This window comes from Emys orbicularis, chromosome 7 (assembly GCF_028017835.1).
Source record: "Emys orbicularis isolate rEmyOrb1 chromosome 7, rEmyOrb1.hap1, whole genome shotgun sequence".
Taxonomy (NCBI): Eukaryota; Metazoa; Chordata; order Testudines; family Emydidae; genus Emys; species Emys orbicularis.
Window position 1 is genome coordinate 82,203,043 of NC_088689.1, and position 15,777 is coordinate 82,218,819.

General features: G+C 55.0%; 1 protein-coding gene across 1 annotated transcript in view; it reads right to left on the bottom strand.

Annotated features, from left to right (window-relative positions):
• The window catches only part of CACNA2D2 (calcium voltage-gated channel auxiliary subunit alpha2delta 2), a 581,166-nt gene that overhangs the window by 40,225 nt on the left and 525,164 nt on the right, over positions 1-15,777 (bottom strand). The window contains exons 17-21 of the mRNA XM_065407282.1: positions 10,207-10,281; positions 8,879-8,953; positions 4,360-4,431; positions 3,590-3,661; positions 3,285-3,346 (exon numbers count right to left, since the gene is read on the bottom strand). Coding sequence (XP_065263354.1) covers positions 3,285-3,346; positions 3,590-3,661; positions 4,360-4,431; positions 8,879-8,953; positions 10,207-10,281 — 356 coding nt within the window. The remainder of the gene's footprint in view (positions 1-3,284; positions 3,347-3,589; positions 3,662-4,359; positions 4,432-8,878; positions 8,954-10,206; positions 10,282-15,777) is intronic.

Here is a 15,777-nt window from a genome sequence, read left to right on the forward strand (position 1 = left end):
AGAGCCCGAAACAGGTCGGGAGCCTGAGAAGGGGGCAGTTCTGGCCTTGAGGAGGGGGGTTGTGGTTTTGGGGCAGCCTCCCTAATCTACCCCCCATTTTGTCCATTGCCAGCACTGTCATCTTCACTCTGCTCCTGTCCCTCTCCCACAAGGTGGTGCTTCCTTCACTTCCCTATCAGCTGTCTGCCTCCTCTCCCTTCCTCAGGGGCTCTGCATGGGCAGGTGAAACAGAGAGTGCCCAGTCTGTCCCCTCCCCACATAGGGACAGCCCTCTCTGTCTGAACTGGTTTGGTGGTGTCTGGGAAGCCCACAGCTCCCAACAGGCCAGCAAGCAGCTGGAGTCCTCTGATCCCTTTCCATTGCCCTGTAGGGATTTGAACGCCATATTTTTTTTATCAGGCCATAAGCACAGGGACTGTCCCCCTGCCCCTGCCTGGGTGTCCAGCCTCTGAGACAAGGCTGCATTGTCCTCTTATGACTGCCCCCCTTTTGTGCTTCCTTCTCCTCCCCTCCCCCTCTGTTTTGTGGCTGTATCATGCATGGGATCAGATGGCCAGCTCTCCAGAGCAGGGACCCTGTGCAGTTTCTCTAGTCTTCTTCATAGCAATCCCTAGGGCAGTGTTTCCCAAACTTGGGACGCCGCTTGTGTAGGGAAAGCCCCTGGCGGGCTGGGACGGTTTGTTTACCTGCCGCATCCGCAGGTCTGGCAGATCGCAGCTCCCACTGCCTGCGGTTCGCTGCTCCAGGCCAATGGGAGCTGCTGGAAGCAGCGTGGGCTGAGGGATGTACTGGCCGCTGCTTCCAGCAGCTCCCATTGGCCTGGAGCAGCGAACTGCAGGCAGTGGGAGCCACGATCGACCGGACCTGAGGACGTGGCAACAAACCGGCCCGGCCCGCCAGGGGCTTTCCCTACACAAGCGGCATCCCAAGTTTGGGAAACACTGCCCTAGGGAATAGATATACTCACAATGAACCTGTCTACCCACTAGATGGCAGCCTTCCCCAAGGCAGATTATGCTCTAGTCTAGAAGCCATAGCAAGCAAGCAAGCAAGATCTATTTTTCTATGGCTAGCACCTGCAGCTCCCACTGATTTGAGAGGTAACGGGGAAGCTTAGGACCTTTGAAAACTGGGCCATGGTTTTATTTCCAACCATGGCTTCTGCCCTCTCTCCCTGGTCATGGCAGCTAGCATGCGTAGCCTTCATGAGCAATGCACGGGCATGATTTCACACGAGTCCCAGCTCGCGGTTTGCTCCTCATTCTACTTTAACATTTATTATCAGGTGACTGGGAGACTCTGGTTGGCTGGTGACTATTTCGGGCCGTGGCCGATGACAGATGGGAACGTCATAGCAACTCGCCACCAAATTCTGAGATAGACGTCAGATAACTTGACTTATTTCTCCAGTAAAACTCAAGTGCCAAAGATGCCAGGTTTGCAATAATAAGCTACACTACAGTATAACGTAGTGGATGGAAAAGGCTGCGGGTGCAGCAGCACTCCCTGGCCAAAGTCAGAAAATGCCAGTTAAAGGAGGCCCACACAACTTTCACTCTGCTCCGATGTTAGTAAGTATTAATTCTCCTAAAATCCCTACTTACTAGAAGTGGGCGGGAAATGGTTTTCCCATCCCAAGAGAATGTTGGGGATTTCAAACTTTTTTCCTGTCCTGACTTGGGATCAAATGTCAAAATCTCAAAAATTTTCACAAGCTATCTGGTAAATAAATTTGTTATTGGGTTAATCAAAATGTTTCATTTTGAAAATTTCAAAATGTTTCATTTTTTACTTTTAATTCCCCCGCCCCCCGCTTTTTAACCATCCATTAACTAAATTTTTTAAACAAAAAGTTGTTTCCAGTAGAAAAAACTAAACTTTTTTGGTTTGAAAATGTTGAAACGGGGCATTTTGACAAATTCCGAACACATTCCCCCCCCCCCCCCCCCCAGTGTTTTTTGGAATTGGGAGATTTGTTGAAACTGACCCTTTCCCACCAACAGTTTTGGTCTTGATGAATTGCCATTTTCTAATGGAAAACGTTTTGTTGGAGAATTCCCAACTAGCTCTATTAATTACTTCATCACATACTAGTTCTCCAATAATATATCCAACCACTTTTCCCTGCGGTTTAAATACCCTTGTTGGGCCCTGCGGAGTCTCTTTTATTCCTTGCACATTTTACAAGGCTTTAGCAAAAATTCCATGATACCATCTTGTATCTGAAAAATAGACTGTGACCATGTCATTACTGTGTATTGTAATGTCTATGCATAAGAAGGTAGAATTAAGGTTGTACGTGCAATCTTAACTTGGGCATTTTCTGAATTTCGAATTCTTAACTGTGCAACCCTAATGGTTTATTAAAATAGGTTTTTTTAAATGGAATTTCCTAGGTTTTACAAATTTTTTTAAAGAAGAGAAAAATCCATTGTCTGGCTCAGTCTGCCCAGGCTCCATGTGTTCAAACCTTTAGGCAGTGTGAGTTACATGTTAATAAAGAGCGTCTACTGGACACCTCTTCTTGCAGTCAGGATTATGTAACACCCCTGAGAAGTTGCTGACATGGGGACGTGACATTAGGAATGTTTGTCATGAAATTCGGTGTCTTTCAGTGCAGTGTAAGATGCAAGATGAAATTCAATAGAAGACAAGTGCAACGTACTACACTTAGGAAGGAAAAATCAAATGCACAACTACAAAATGAGGACTAACTGGCTAGGTAGTCGTGCTGCTGAAAAGGATCTGGGGTTACAGTGGATTAAACTGAATATGAGTGAACAATGTGTTGCAGTTGCAAAGAAGGCTACTATTATTCTGGGGCGTATTAACAGGATTGTCATACGTAAGACACGGAAGGTCATTGTCCTGCTCTGCTCAGTACTGGTGAGGCCACAGCTGGAGTGCTGGGTTCAGTTCTGGGCACCGCACTTTAGGAAAAAATGTGGACAAATTGGAGAGGGTCCAGAGGAGAGCAACAAAAATGATCAAAGGTTTAGAAAACCTGACCTGTGAGGACAGGTTAAAAAACCTGGGCATGTTTAGTCTTGAGAAAAGAAGGCTGAGGAAGGACAGAGCTGGGGACCACACCCATGTCTCCTGATTCCCAGCCCGGTGCTTAAACCACCGTTCCATTTATCTCGGACCCCACCAAGAGTCTCTTGTCACCCATTTCTCCCTCTCCAGCTGGTGGCTGGCATCCATCTGATTCTGTGCCTTCAGAGGGGCTAACACAGGGGATGGAGCAGAGCCCTCCCACCTCCTGCCGGCCACACCCTGCTTACCTGTAATTGGTGCTTTTGATAGGGGCCCAGGTGTAGGTCCTGATGACTTCATCGATGTATCGCTGGAATTGCAAAGGGGACAAGCCACGGTCAGGGCTCAGAAGGAGACACTGAAATGGCAGCCCGGGTGCTACAGCCCACGGACAGGACAGTGCAAGGAGTCACACTTCAGGCTCTGAGTGCAACAGGCCTCATGAGCACCAGGACTGTTACATTGTCTCACTTTCCCATTGCGTTCCATCTTTATCCCCAAGAATATAAGAATTTCCCTCCCCATCTTCGCATGGGCCCTGCCAAGTCCTTACCTCATCCAGGGATTTGATCAGGGTCTTGATGACTCTCTGCCCTTCGCTGCCATCGATCATACTTCTCCGGATCTAGGGAACAGGCAGGAAGGGAACTGAGCCCTGACACACACCGTGGCTCTGCGCCCCGAGAGGCTGAGCCCTGGGCAGTCTGCTGGCCATGTGGGCTCTCTGCGATCCTGTCCGTGCCCAGCGCTCCAGACACACGGGGGGAGGGGGGAAACGGGGAGGGGGAGAATGTGGCCAGCCAAGAGCCCAACGGATCACCAGAAGGGAGAACAGGGCACCGTGCCGGCCCCAGGGATGTTGAGATCAAAGGAGAGGGATGACAACCTCTCTGATGGCCCTGTGAGCGGGTGGGATGGGAGCAGAGGATGTTTATGGAGCGAGGGCTGGGTACAAGCATGTTCACGCGCGCCAGCCCCCAGAACTCCTGTGCAGGACTGCTTTCCCTGCGGGAGTCAGGATCGATGCAAGTGGGCTGGCGCTCAAATCCCCAAACCCCACCACCCCTGCCTACACTAAGGACCAAATGGGGCAAGATGTCTGCCCTCCCTTCCCATCCTTAGGCTGTTCCCTGCAGGGCAGGGCAGGGTAGGGCAGAAGCAGCATGGAGAAAGCCTGCTGCCCGGGCTGTGCTTGTCCTGTGCACAGAATGCAGCAGGTTCCAGGGCCCCTTTGCCAGCAGGGCCCCCTAGCTGCTGTTTTTAACTCAGCCTTTGCCTAAGTCTCTAGTCTTGGTCGAGGGGTGGAGGGAGAGCCCAGCTCACCTCCTCCTTGTTCTCATCCTCCAGCTCAGCATCCAGAAAGTCCAGGGTCACGGGCTCTCGGAAATTGATGATCTGAAAGGAGGAAGAGGCTGGTGAGAATCAAGGGTTCATGGTCAGCAGAGCCGGGCCCAAGCAGCTTGGAGCCAAGTCAACTTCCCCTCATCCAAACCGCCCGACAGCCTGGGCTCAGCCGCTCAGCGCACTAGTAAAGCACTTGATTGGTCAGCCAACGCCCTGAGGCATTGTGGGTGCTGGAAGACATGGCAACAGCTTGGAAGAGTGAGACCCAACAGGCTGTACTAACAGAGCTGTCTAGCTGTTTGCCTTCCCTGGCACCCCTCACCCCATCTGCTCACTGGGGATCCCAAAGTGCTCTGCAGACACTGATGAATTAACACTCTCCAGTGTCTTGGAGCGGGGGAGGGTTATGATCCAACTTTTACATAAGGGGAAACTGAGGAACAGAGTTGTTGGGCTTTTTTCTACAGCCTTGTACTCCTGTCAGCCCCACAGAGCCAGCACAACTCCAGGAGATGGTGCTCTAGGCTATGGTGTGCCGACGAACTCAGGCTGCACAGGTAGAGGCTGGAGGCAGTGAGGGGTGAGTCCAGAGGCAGTGGGGGTCGCACAGCGGTTACGGAGGATAGATTTGCCTGCAGAACCCTTATTCCTGGCGATGCATAAGTCCAGACTGACTCTCAGCTCCCTGGGGGCGCGTGCTGGGCCGGCAGATGATATAAAGCATCCCTTTGTCTGCCAACAGGGCACATTAGATACAAGGATCCCGGGGAGACCAGAAGCCACCAGTGCTGTTTGTCCAGTCGCTTTTCCAAGAGAACCACTCGCCCTTTAACCCTCAGTGGGCTGATCCTGAGGCAGTATGGGCAGGTCCCCACTGCCCAGCCCTGCACCCTGGCACGTTGTGTTTAGCCCCGGTTCTGGTGGCTGCCCAGTCACTTTCCAACCAGCACTGAGCTCTTCTCAGGTTTCCCTGGTTTTCTTTGCCGATCAGCCCTGGGGCTCTCTGGGCAGAGCTTGCACCCCAGGCACAGAGCCACCTGTAGGTGATTGAATGAAACTGATGAACAGTGACCTGGAGGGGTCAGGGCACTGAGACCCTGCCTGCCCCAGCATCCAACCTAGTGAGCGTTCTGGAGCTGGGGGATGTCCAAGGAGGCATGACGTGGCTGCTCCTGGAATAGGAGACTGTTTTCAATCAGATCGGCAGGTCTGCAAGGCTTCCTACCCTGGTGATCCCAAGTCAGTTCTCACAGCACGCTCTGGGCACAGAAAGGAGCTTACTATAGGAGCCCCTCACCCACAGGGATGCTGGACTATTTCTGCTGCCACGAAAATAGTTTAGTTGTTAGGGGCTGAGCGGGGACTGGGGTGTGTGTGTTTATAACTCAGGTATGTCTACATGGGCCACAATCACATACCATCAGCGGGGGAGAGTCCAGGGCCAAGGTGTGGCCCATGAGGGGACAGCCATTGTAGGGACTGAATGCTGGGTGGGACAGATTTTCCCACTCATCAGGAGCTTATCCAGGGATCTATGTGGCTGCTGCAGTGCACAGGACTCCCTCCCCCCAGCAAGGGGGCTGGCTCCTGGCCCAGATCTCTGCGGGGTGGAGTGATAAAGCTGGGCTGGAGCCTGCGGGTCTGACTGGGCACTCGGGGGGCAGTCTGGGAGCTCTAGAAGAGCCGCATGCTGGCATGCGGAGGGGTGAGGAATCCGTGAATGGGGGGTGCTCCCTGCCCAGTTACTAGAGGGCTGGGCTTGAGCCTGGGTGGGGGCTTTTCCCATACCGCCTCCCAGGGAAGCCTCTTGTCAAAAGGCTGTTTTGAGCCGTGGGGTCTGCGTCCCCACTTGCCAACCTTCCAGAGTGGCAGGCTGAGGTACTGCTGCAGTGCTAGAGTCACCCCAGCCTACAGGCAGGATGGGCACACACGCGAACACACCCACCTACCCCCCACCTCCCAATCGCAGTACGGGGAGTGCTGGGCCATTCTCTGCCCCCGGTGCAGCTATCCACCCAGCAGGTGTGCTGGGCCGACGGGGCCGGGAGCGAGCGCAGGCACCATAGTTCTCTGCGTGCATGCGGGCAAAGGGGGCTACACAGCAGAAAGGAAACATCTGGGACAGAGCCCCACACTCCTGTGTTCTCAGCAGCCCTGACACCCAGATCCCATTCAGAACAAAGGGGTGTTCACACCTGGGGGGATTGGGCCGTCCTGTCTAGAGACAGAGGCTGCAGAGTCCAGATCTGATCCTCCCCAGAGTTTGGTGCCGTTTCGATCTGGTGTTCAGGCCTGTCTCTAAGAATGGGGGAATGTCACAGCTTGCCAGGCCCGAGTTGAAGGTCCTGCTCAGACTGATGCGCCCTCCCTGGCCTCTCTCACTGCTGGGCCACGGCAGGTAAACACAACACACACCTGGGAAGCCATGGGGAGAGGAATGGGCCAAGTGCGCTTTCAGCCCCATCGAGTGGAAGGGGATGGAGGCGAGCGAATAAATCCCACCGTGTCCCTGTCCGTCTCTGCCACTTATCCGCCGCCCATTAATAACGCTGATGAGCCCCGTGGGACATCTGTGCCAATGAAACATATTTCACCCTGATTGCTGCCATTTCTCAGTGACTAATTCCCAGCTCGCCTCTGAATGATGAATCTCTCCGATTAGCTCTGAAGCAGGGAGCCGATTTCCCCCGCCCTGCACTGACGGACGTGGCAGCCCCACAAGATAAATGATCCCACTTGCTGCTTCATGTCCCCAGGAAGGCATATTTCATAAAGGGCTGGGCTAATCCCGCCGCGTCCTGTCTGGAGGGGAGCAGGGGCCCATACATCATGGCCCAGAGAGGGAGCGATTAATGCCCATGGAGCAACAAGGCTTCCTACTCAGCTGTGAGCACTAGAGAGGGTTTTGGGGGCATAGGAGTGAGGGGTAATTAGCTGGGGATTGAATCCACCCAGACCCACCTGGAGCCCATGTGCCTGGGATTGGGTGCCCTGCTTGGCGTGGCACAAGCACACGGGTACACCCGCTTGCAGACGCTCAAACACATACAAGCATGTCCATGCACAGCACAAGATTGCAATGCAGCAGCCTTCGCCCTGAGGCGGGGGATCAGAAGGGCGCCCTCTGCAAGTCACAGGAAGCTGATGCCACCTCTCCTGCCAGTCAGTGCAATATAATGGCCACAGTGGGCAGGATCAAACTCCTGGGTCCTACTCCTGGCTCCCTCCAACACTGACCTGCCATCACCACGAGCAAGTCGCTTCCCTGCTCTGTGACTAAGTTTCCCCTCTCTGTGCTGGGGGATAAGGATCCTGATCTGCCTGCCAAGGGGTGGGGTGGGGTGGGGTGGGGGGCTCATAAAGTTGTTCTGTGGCACACGGTGCAGACAGAGCTGGCATCTCAGCAGTGAAGGGGGGCAGGGAGGTCTGTCTGAGTCTGTCTCTTCCTGGCAGAGGGGGCTGTGGCCTAGTAAAATCCAAGAGATCCCGGAGAGGCTCCTTCCGTGAGAAGCCAGTGTTTGCTGTCTGGCTGAGCCTGAATTTCACGTGGTCCCGCAGACGTGCTTTTCTGGGGGAGTCAATCGTGTGTGTGAATCCCTCTGATCACACCGGGATTCAGCTGGGTGGGCACTGAGGCTGGCGGAGTGCGATTAGTGGGACTGGGATGTTTGTCCCAGCTGTGACTGGCTCCAGGGGCTTTCCATGGGGGTATCCCTGGCTATGCTCCAGCTGTGCGTGTGGAGGGGGGGGCGGAGATGTTCCATGCATTCTTTCCCAGCCTCCTCGCCCACATACCCTGGGCTGTGCCTACCTCTCTAACTGAAAGCAGTGACCAGAACCTCAGCTGGCATAAATCTGTGTCGATCCAGTGACTTCACTACAGCTATGCCAAATCCAGGGTGTTCAAGTCTCTGTCATTCCCCCCTGCCATGGCACGGAGGCGCTCTCTCTCTCTCAGGGCTGGCCTAGACCAAACTACATCAGCACTGGCCTGCTTCTTCAAAGCCCTAACTGGGGGGAGAGCCCAGCTCACCCGGCACCCTTCTCCAGCAGCTGTATCACCAGGAATGGAACAGGTGACGTCAGCTTTTCACAGAGAGGTCAGGCTCACAACCCTCCATTTTAACAAATTAGAAAACTGAGGCACAGAGCCCTGACGCCAGCTGCCCAAGGCTGTGCAGCACCAGGAAAAGCCCGGAGCTTTGCTCTTCTTCCTCGAGGGAGCAGTATCCTTCGATATGTATGGAATGGCCACGACTACTGCCGTCCTACCCCCCACTGTCTGCTGACACTTGGCTCCGGAGCTGTGAGTCAGACCCTCTGCGAGTCGCAGACTGCACAGGGTCAGGGCAGACTGTAGTGGGTGCGGCAGGACAAAGGACCTGGGACTGTGAGGGCTCCAGGCTCCCCTGCATTGGGACCCCGGAGAGTAGATGTGTTCCAGGCCCGGCTAGTGATGGTGGGGGTCAAAGCTAGGGAGCAAGGCCCCTGCCCTTACCTGGGGTTGCAGGTTTGGATGCAGCAGGACGTATCCATTGAGATCGATGGCGAAGATGTAGCCGTTAGCCCCTAGCTGTGGGAGGCGAAGAGAAGAGACTGTGGGTTAGGGCTCTGATAGAGAAGCAGCTTGGAGCTTGCCAAAGGGAGGCCTGGAGCTCGGTGTCTGCCCAGAACAATCGAAGCCTCGGTGTGCGGGGCCCACCTCAGCTGATCCCAATTCAGAGGCCCCTGCATCTTTCAGGGCCCACCCCACACTCCCCTGCCTCCTCCAGGGTCCAGAGAAGCCTGGTTCTGAGTCTCATCCTCCCAGGGATGGAACCCATCACCTCTCCTTGATGGACAAGGAAATGCAGCCCAGATTCTCACTCTGCAGAGGGCTGGAGTCTATTCTGGGGGGCCCAGAACCCCAAACGAGACCCTCCCGCCCTGGGCTGAGGGAACCTTCTCTTTCCCTGGCACTAGGCTTTGTCCGCTGAGACGTCTCTGCCTGCAGAGTCGCAGTGAAATGCCAGGTTGAATCGAAGTGCCTCAGCAACCACGCACGGTGCGGTCCGATACCCCCTTCCTCTGCCATCTCCAACATCTCGCCGAGCCGACGATCCCATTTGTCTGAGCCCTCCCCGCCTGAACGTTTGATACGCTCCTTGCCCAGGGGCTCCTTGCTGCCCGGCTCGCTAGAAAAACCCTGCCCCGGCAGTGGTGACGGGATCCCTGGATCCCAGCGGACGATGGTTATTCAGAGGTTGAATCGTACCGTCCCACACACACACACATAGGAGCGACAGGGTGAAGTGTTCTCAATCCAGCCAGGCAGGAGATCTGACAGAGCAGGGACATGCCTCTAGTTCTGACCCTCAAAAGCCAGGCTGCTGCTTCCTGGCCAGGCAGTAGGGTCTGTGTAACCCAGCTGTGCTCTTTCCCAGCAGGGTGTGGCATGTGGGGTCAGATCCTCTGCTGGATGAAGTCACATCCCTGCAGCTCCTCTAGCATACACCAGCTGGAGAGGTGGCCGGCACCCTTTAGTGGGGTACCTACTTCCTAGCAACAGAGGCTGTCCGAGACTGTATCCTGTAGTGTCCCTCCTGCAGGGGTCGCTACAGGGGATGGTGCAGTGAGATTTGGTGCAGGGAAGCGATGCAGAAAGGACTGAGGGAGACTGGTGCTGCTCGGCACCCAGCTCATTCTATGCCTCGCGTTCCCCTCCCCTCATGGCCAAGGGCAGAGCAAAGAAGCCCCTGTTTCCCTCCCACCCGCCATGGCCCCGGGGATAGCCTGCAAGGTGGTGTGCGAGGGACCCCTCTGAGTGGGGCCGGCTTCCCCACGCACGTTGTAGCGCGGCGTCAGCTTCTTGATGTCATTGAGAGCCACATCGATTCCCATCACGCCCAGGATGAGCTGGTTCTGCAAGAAGCAGACAAAGCGGCATCAGCCCCAGGATCGAGGGCAGAGCTGTGGGCATCCCGTGGGGGCAGGAGCACGGGTGCCATTCTACTCCCTTAGTGGGTGCAAAACACACACACACAAACACACACGCTTGGATTTGGAGGGCCTGCTGCAGGTCAATGCAGAAACTTCACACCGGCAGCCCACTCAGCTTCCACAGAAGCGCTCTGAGCAGCTGCCCTTCCTTCCCTGAGCCCAGACGCAAAGACTCATCACCCAGCAGTCCCGTCTGCACTGGGACTGGAGACGGTGCTAGCTCCTTAGGAAAACCACACAGCACAGCTTCAAATCTCAGTGCCAAGGAGAGAGCCGTGGGAGAGGCTGGTTCTCATGGGCCCGTTCCCCCTACAGCTTTCTGCTTAACTCCTCCATGTACATCTGGGGCATCTCTGATACCAGGGCTCTGTCAAGGGAGCAGTGAATGACTAATACAAAAGTTATTATCCACTCACCCTGGAGATGTGGCTTGTTTCTCTCTTTCTCACAGCTTTCCGTCTCTAGGCATCTTCATCCCAAAGTACTTTACAGACTCAATATATTATGCACTCCCCCCTCCACCCCAATACTGAAATGCAGCCAGCTCTGGGGTGGAATTTAGTAACTATTATATAGTGTAATGGATCTGCAAAGCAGGGGACTACAGTTCTCACCAGCCCTCTTCCCCTGGCCGGGTAAGGGAAAGATCCTGAATGAGGAAGTGCCCAGGGCTTTGTTTGGGAGTGGGGGCCGTATGGCAGCAGGGAGCTGCAGAGACGCCCCAGAACTATGGCCAAAGCTGCAGGTGGAACAGGCTGTGACTGCCGGACGTCACAGCTGGGTACAGCTCTGGGTGGGATTTATGGGGGGAGCAGCAGCGGCTGGGCTGGGAGTCAGTGCAAAGGGGCCCCAGTGAGAGAGACTAACTGAGTCTGGCTTGGAAACCCACAAATGCTTATTTGCTTGAACAGAAACTGGACTGGAGAGAACACCCCAGGCATCAGGACTGCCCCAGGGACCCAAACAGGAAGGCTATGGCTCATCAGGGCTAGCACCTACAAGGCCTAGCTGCTGTGCTTGCCTCCAAGATGCGGTACACTGGGCACGCTACTGGCACCCTTGGGCTTGGGGTACGGAGTAACCCCAATAAGTACAAAGGCAATGCAGCAACACTACAAGCAGGAAGAGAAGATGACCACAGTTCAACATTAGGGGGCTTGTGAAGCAGGCCTAATGTACTCACTAAAATGAAGACAGAACAGCTCAACTCCTCAAAGACACTTAGGCGTCAAATTCCCCTCAGGAGTTAGGCACCTAAATGTACCTTGGAGGATTCAGGACAATAACCCCAGCCTTATGGAAAATGCCACAGCGTCTTAACCGAGAGACCAGCAAACAGTGACGCTCTCTGGGACTTGGAGCCACCAAACTAACCATAAAGCCAGGACAGGACGCACAGGGAAAAATCACAGCAATGGGACTATCCTATGAATGTGAGTTCAGTGCCAGGGGACAGCTGCCGAGAGGGAGGGGCTTAGTAAGGAGACCATTAGAAGAAGCCAGAATTGGGTTGTAAGCCTGCCTACTAACCGCAGAGCTGCCCTGGGTAAAGTTAAGACAGGTCACTTAATTAAGAGCAAAGTGCTCAGGTTTTCAAGGGTTGTCTTAGCATTTAGCATCTAGCTCTTTAGCATTGGTTCTGTGCATTCCCCCTGCCCAAGCTCTCACCAGAACAGTAACGGAGTTTTGCAAGCCCTGACTGCTGCTCTCTGCACTGTTCTCTCCTTATTACCTGTGAGACCTGAACGGCAAACTATAACCTCCTCAGGCAACGATCACAGCTATAAAAAGCAACTTGACCTGAGGGTGGATTTTCTCCCCCGGGTCCTAATTGTTCCCCAAATGACCATGGGTGTGGGGGGTTGGTGGGTGATGGTCTCAGCCATTTTGCTACACAAGGACCTGCTTGACAAAGGCGAAGACTCGATTCGATCTATCGAAGGCATTTACTGATGTAGTGTCTCAGCATCTCACCATCTTCAATGCAGTTCTCCTCACAAGATCCTGTGCGGCAGGGCTGTTATCCCCACTGTACAGCTGGGAAACCGAGGCACAGAAAGGCTAAGGGACGTGCCCAAGGTCACACAGGCAGTCTGTGGCAGAACATGGACTTAACCCAGGTTTTCCAAGTCCTAGGCTAGTGCCCTGACCGCCGGACCATGCTTCCTCCATTGCGTATCAGGATTAGAGATGACTCTGGGTCCCACAATCCAGCCCCAGGCCTCTGTTTCAGCTCAGTATGGAGATGGGTCTGAGCCAAAAAGTCTGGCTCCAGATCCAAACTTCCCCCAGCTCTGGGGATGTGAGCAGAACCACGGTTTTAATCTGCCCCATTCTTGGAAAAGGAGCCAGCTGTCAAGGTCTGGATCCAGATCTGAAGTTTCTAATAGTTTAGCTCCAGATTTTGGTGCAGGGCCCACCTCTGCGCAGGACACGCCCACTCCCTTCTCCACCCTCATACATCCTGCCCTGCTGCTGCTCCCCTTGAAGAGACACCAATGCCCACAGCTGCCATCCTGCTTGATGTGGGACAGGACAGGCTGCTTCAGCAGGCAATAGACCAGCTCCCCATCCTTGTTGCTTACCCAGTTGGGAAACAGATCGCTGGCTGCTTCGAAACACAAAATGCAGCGGCAGTGATCAATCCAGAGCAGTACAAAGAGGGGAGCGCGACACTGTGGGAGAGGAGGCTGAGCCAGTGCGGAGCAGTGAGTTGAGGGGGGTGGTGGAATTAGGGCATCGTTGCTGGGGGTCTGGTTAGCAAGGGCTACGTGTCGCATTTGCTCGTTGCTTTGTGTTTCACCTGCCTGCCCCTGGGAGCTGCCCAGAATTCACCCCCACCACCTCCCTTGTCAGGCAGCACCCGACTCCCCTTCAGCTGGCGGCCTGCTCTTTGTTATACTGGAGCAAATCTGTGGGCACCTGGGGCTTTCCTTGCATCCCTGTGGTCTAGGCCACGACCGCTTGAGAGCGCACAGCAGCAGAGGCAGGCCCAGGCTCTGGCTCTGCTAGTCCACGGGGTGGGTGCAGGTGGGAGGGGATGATGCTAGAGCAGCCGGCCTAGAGATGCCAGCCACCTGAGTACAAGAGTTGTGCCGCCAGCCCCAGTGGGAGTGGTGGATCCCTGTTAGGGGAGAGGCGGGGGGTGTGCTCCAGCTCTGCTCTCCCTTCCCACCCTTCCTTCACCACTGCTGTGGCTGAGCCCCTCCTAGCGGTGCTCCTGCCCTCGCCAGCGCCTACCGTTGGCTACATCCAGTGACACAGCGTCCCTGGAAAGGGTCGTGAGCATCTCCCAAATGAGCGCGGGCTGCTGGCCCAGCAACGGATCCCTATGCAGCACCCCAGGATCTCGTCACATGCTGCAGCTGGAACTCCAGCCTTTGCTTTGGTTCCCGGCACAAACAGCCACCACGGCACACGTGGCTCCCTCAACCCCCTGCGGGTTGGCACAAGCTGGGTCTAGCTGCACAACTTTTGTACTTTAATATCGTATCAGGAAACTACAATAGATGGCAAGAAAGCCCAGTGGGAAGGGGGCTGGGGGAAGAGCTCCATTCGGCATATGGAGCCATAAATTGGTTCACTAACCCCCATCACTGCTTTCCTCACCTGCCCTGTCTCCCTGATCTGCAAACAGGCTCCACCGAGTAACAGGAGCCACTGCTCCATCTCTCTACACCCCACCCTCCCCCTGCTGGGGTGAATGCAGCATCTCAGCTGACCCAGCCCTGCCCTTTTGGGTGGGTTGATCCAGCTCATGTTATCAGCATCCTCATGGCTCTGGTTCCATTCCCAGGGAATTACAATGAAAATTAAACCAGCCCCAACCTCCCTGGTCACATGGTGCTGGCTCCGCCTCCTTGGCACCAGCTGCCACCTTGCATGCAAAGAAGCTACAAACACATGAAGTTCTTTTCTGCTCCATGCCTCTCCCCCGGGATGTGATTGCAAGGGGAGGGCAGGGGTCCCGAGGCACCTCCCTGCAAGGCAGCAGCCTGTGCAGCCCTCTGATACAGTCTGGGCATGTAGTGGCACGTTGAGTATGGATGCAGGCAGCCGGATGGAAAGCTCCCTGGAGCTCTGGTCAAACTCTAGCGTTAGCAACCAGCAGGGCCTAGTGACTGCAGAGGACCGGCTAACCCAGCACCACTCTACAGCCACAAGCAAAAATCATCCTTTATTTAACCCAGCAGGCAGGGAAAGGCCAAATAACCAGAATTTAGACCCAGATCCACAAAGGTATTTAGGCTCCTAACTTCCACTGATTTCCTGACATCCAGGCTGCACCGATACCCTCCAGCTTTGGGGGGGGGGGTGACCCCATGGCTCAGCTGTGCTTCTTCTAGAGCTTCGCCATCACCAGAAACATCTGAGCGATACCCCCTCGCCCCTCCCTGCCTCTCGTATACACACGTCCTTGCGCCGACACACACTGAGCAGTGGGGAGATCGTGGAATTGGAGGCATCCCATCTCCCATGATGATGCTATCCACTGACACAGACGCTTTGGTCCCAGGATCACAAAGTGTTTTACCAACGGTAATTAGTGGAGCCTTTTGCACTTGCCCCTTTCACGGAAGGGATAAAAAGGGACCCAGCTCTAGACACAGCCCCTGCTGGGGTGGAAAGCAAAAGCTGTTCAGCAGCACACAGCAGTGCTATACAACAGTTCATGGTGGGAAGGGAAGAATATCGTATCCAGTGGGAGCTGGTAAAACAGGGAGGCAGGCTAGGAATTTGGCCAAAGACCAGGGCAAACAGCCCTTCCATTTCACAAAGCAGCAAGGCATTTTTAAATCTCAAGACCTTGATTTTCCATCTCATGCAAAAGGGGGAGGGGGATCTTTGCAAGCAGGTTCAAGGCTGGGACAAGGAGACCACCACCATCACTAAGGCTAAGATTATGCCACGAATGTCGCAGAAGTCACGGAATCCATGACTTCCAGCGACCTTTGTGACATTGGGGGCCCCGCAGCTGACCAGCTGCTGTCGGCAGCAGGGGATCCCGCAACAGCCCAGCCTCCGCGGGTGACAGGGGACCCTCTGGCGGGACCCCCCGCAACTTACTGGCCACTGCCGTTGGTGGCAACCCCTGAGCTGTCCAGCCGCTGCCACTGGCAGGGGTCCCCCCACAGCTCCCAGCCACCGGTGGCAGAGGGACCCTAGAGCTGATTAGTGGCTGCTGGCAGGGGTCCCCACGCAGCTCCCAGCCACCGTGGGTGGTGGGGGACCCCTCCCAGCCACTGGGCAATGGGGTCCCTGCAGCTCCCAGCTGCTGCGGGGGGTGGGGGTCAGGATGTTGGACCCTTCTCTCTCCCCATTTTGTCAGGGATATTTTTAGTAAAAGTCAGTGATAGGTCACAGCTGCCATGATTTTTTGTTTATTGCCCATGACCTGTCACTGACTTTTACTAAAAA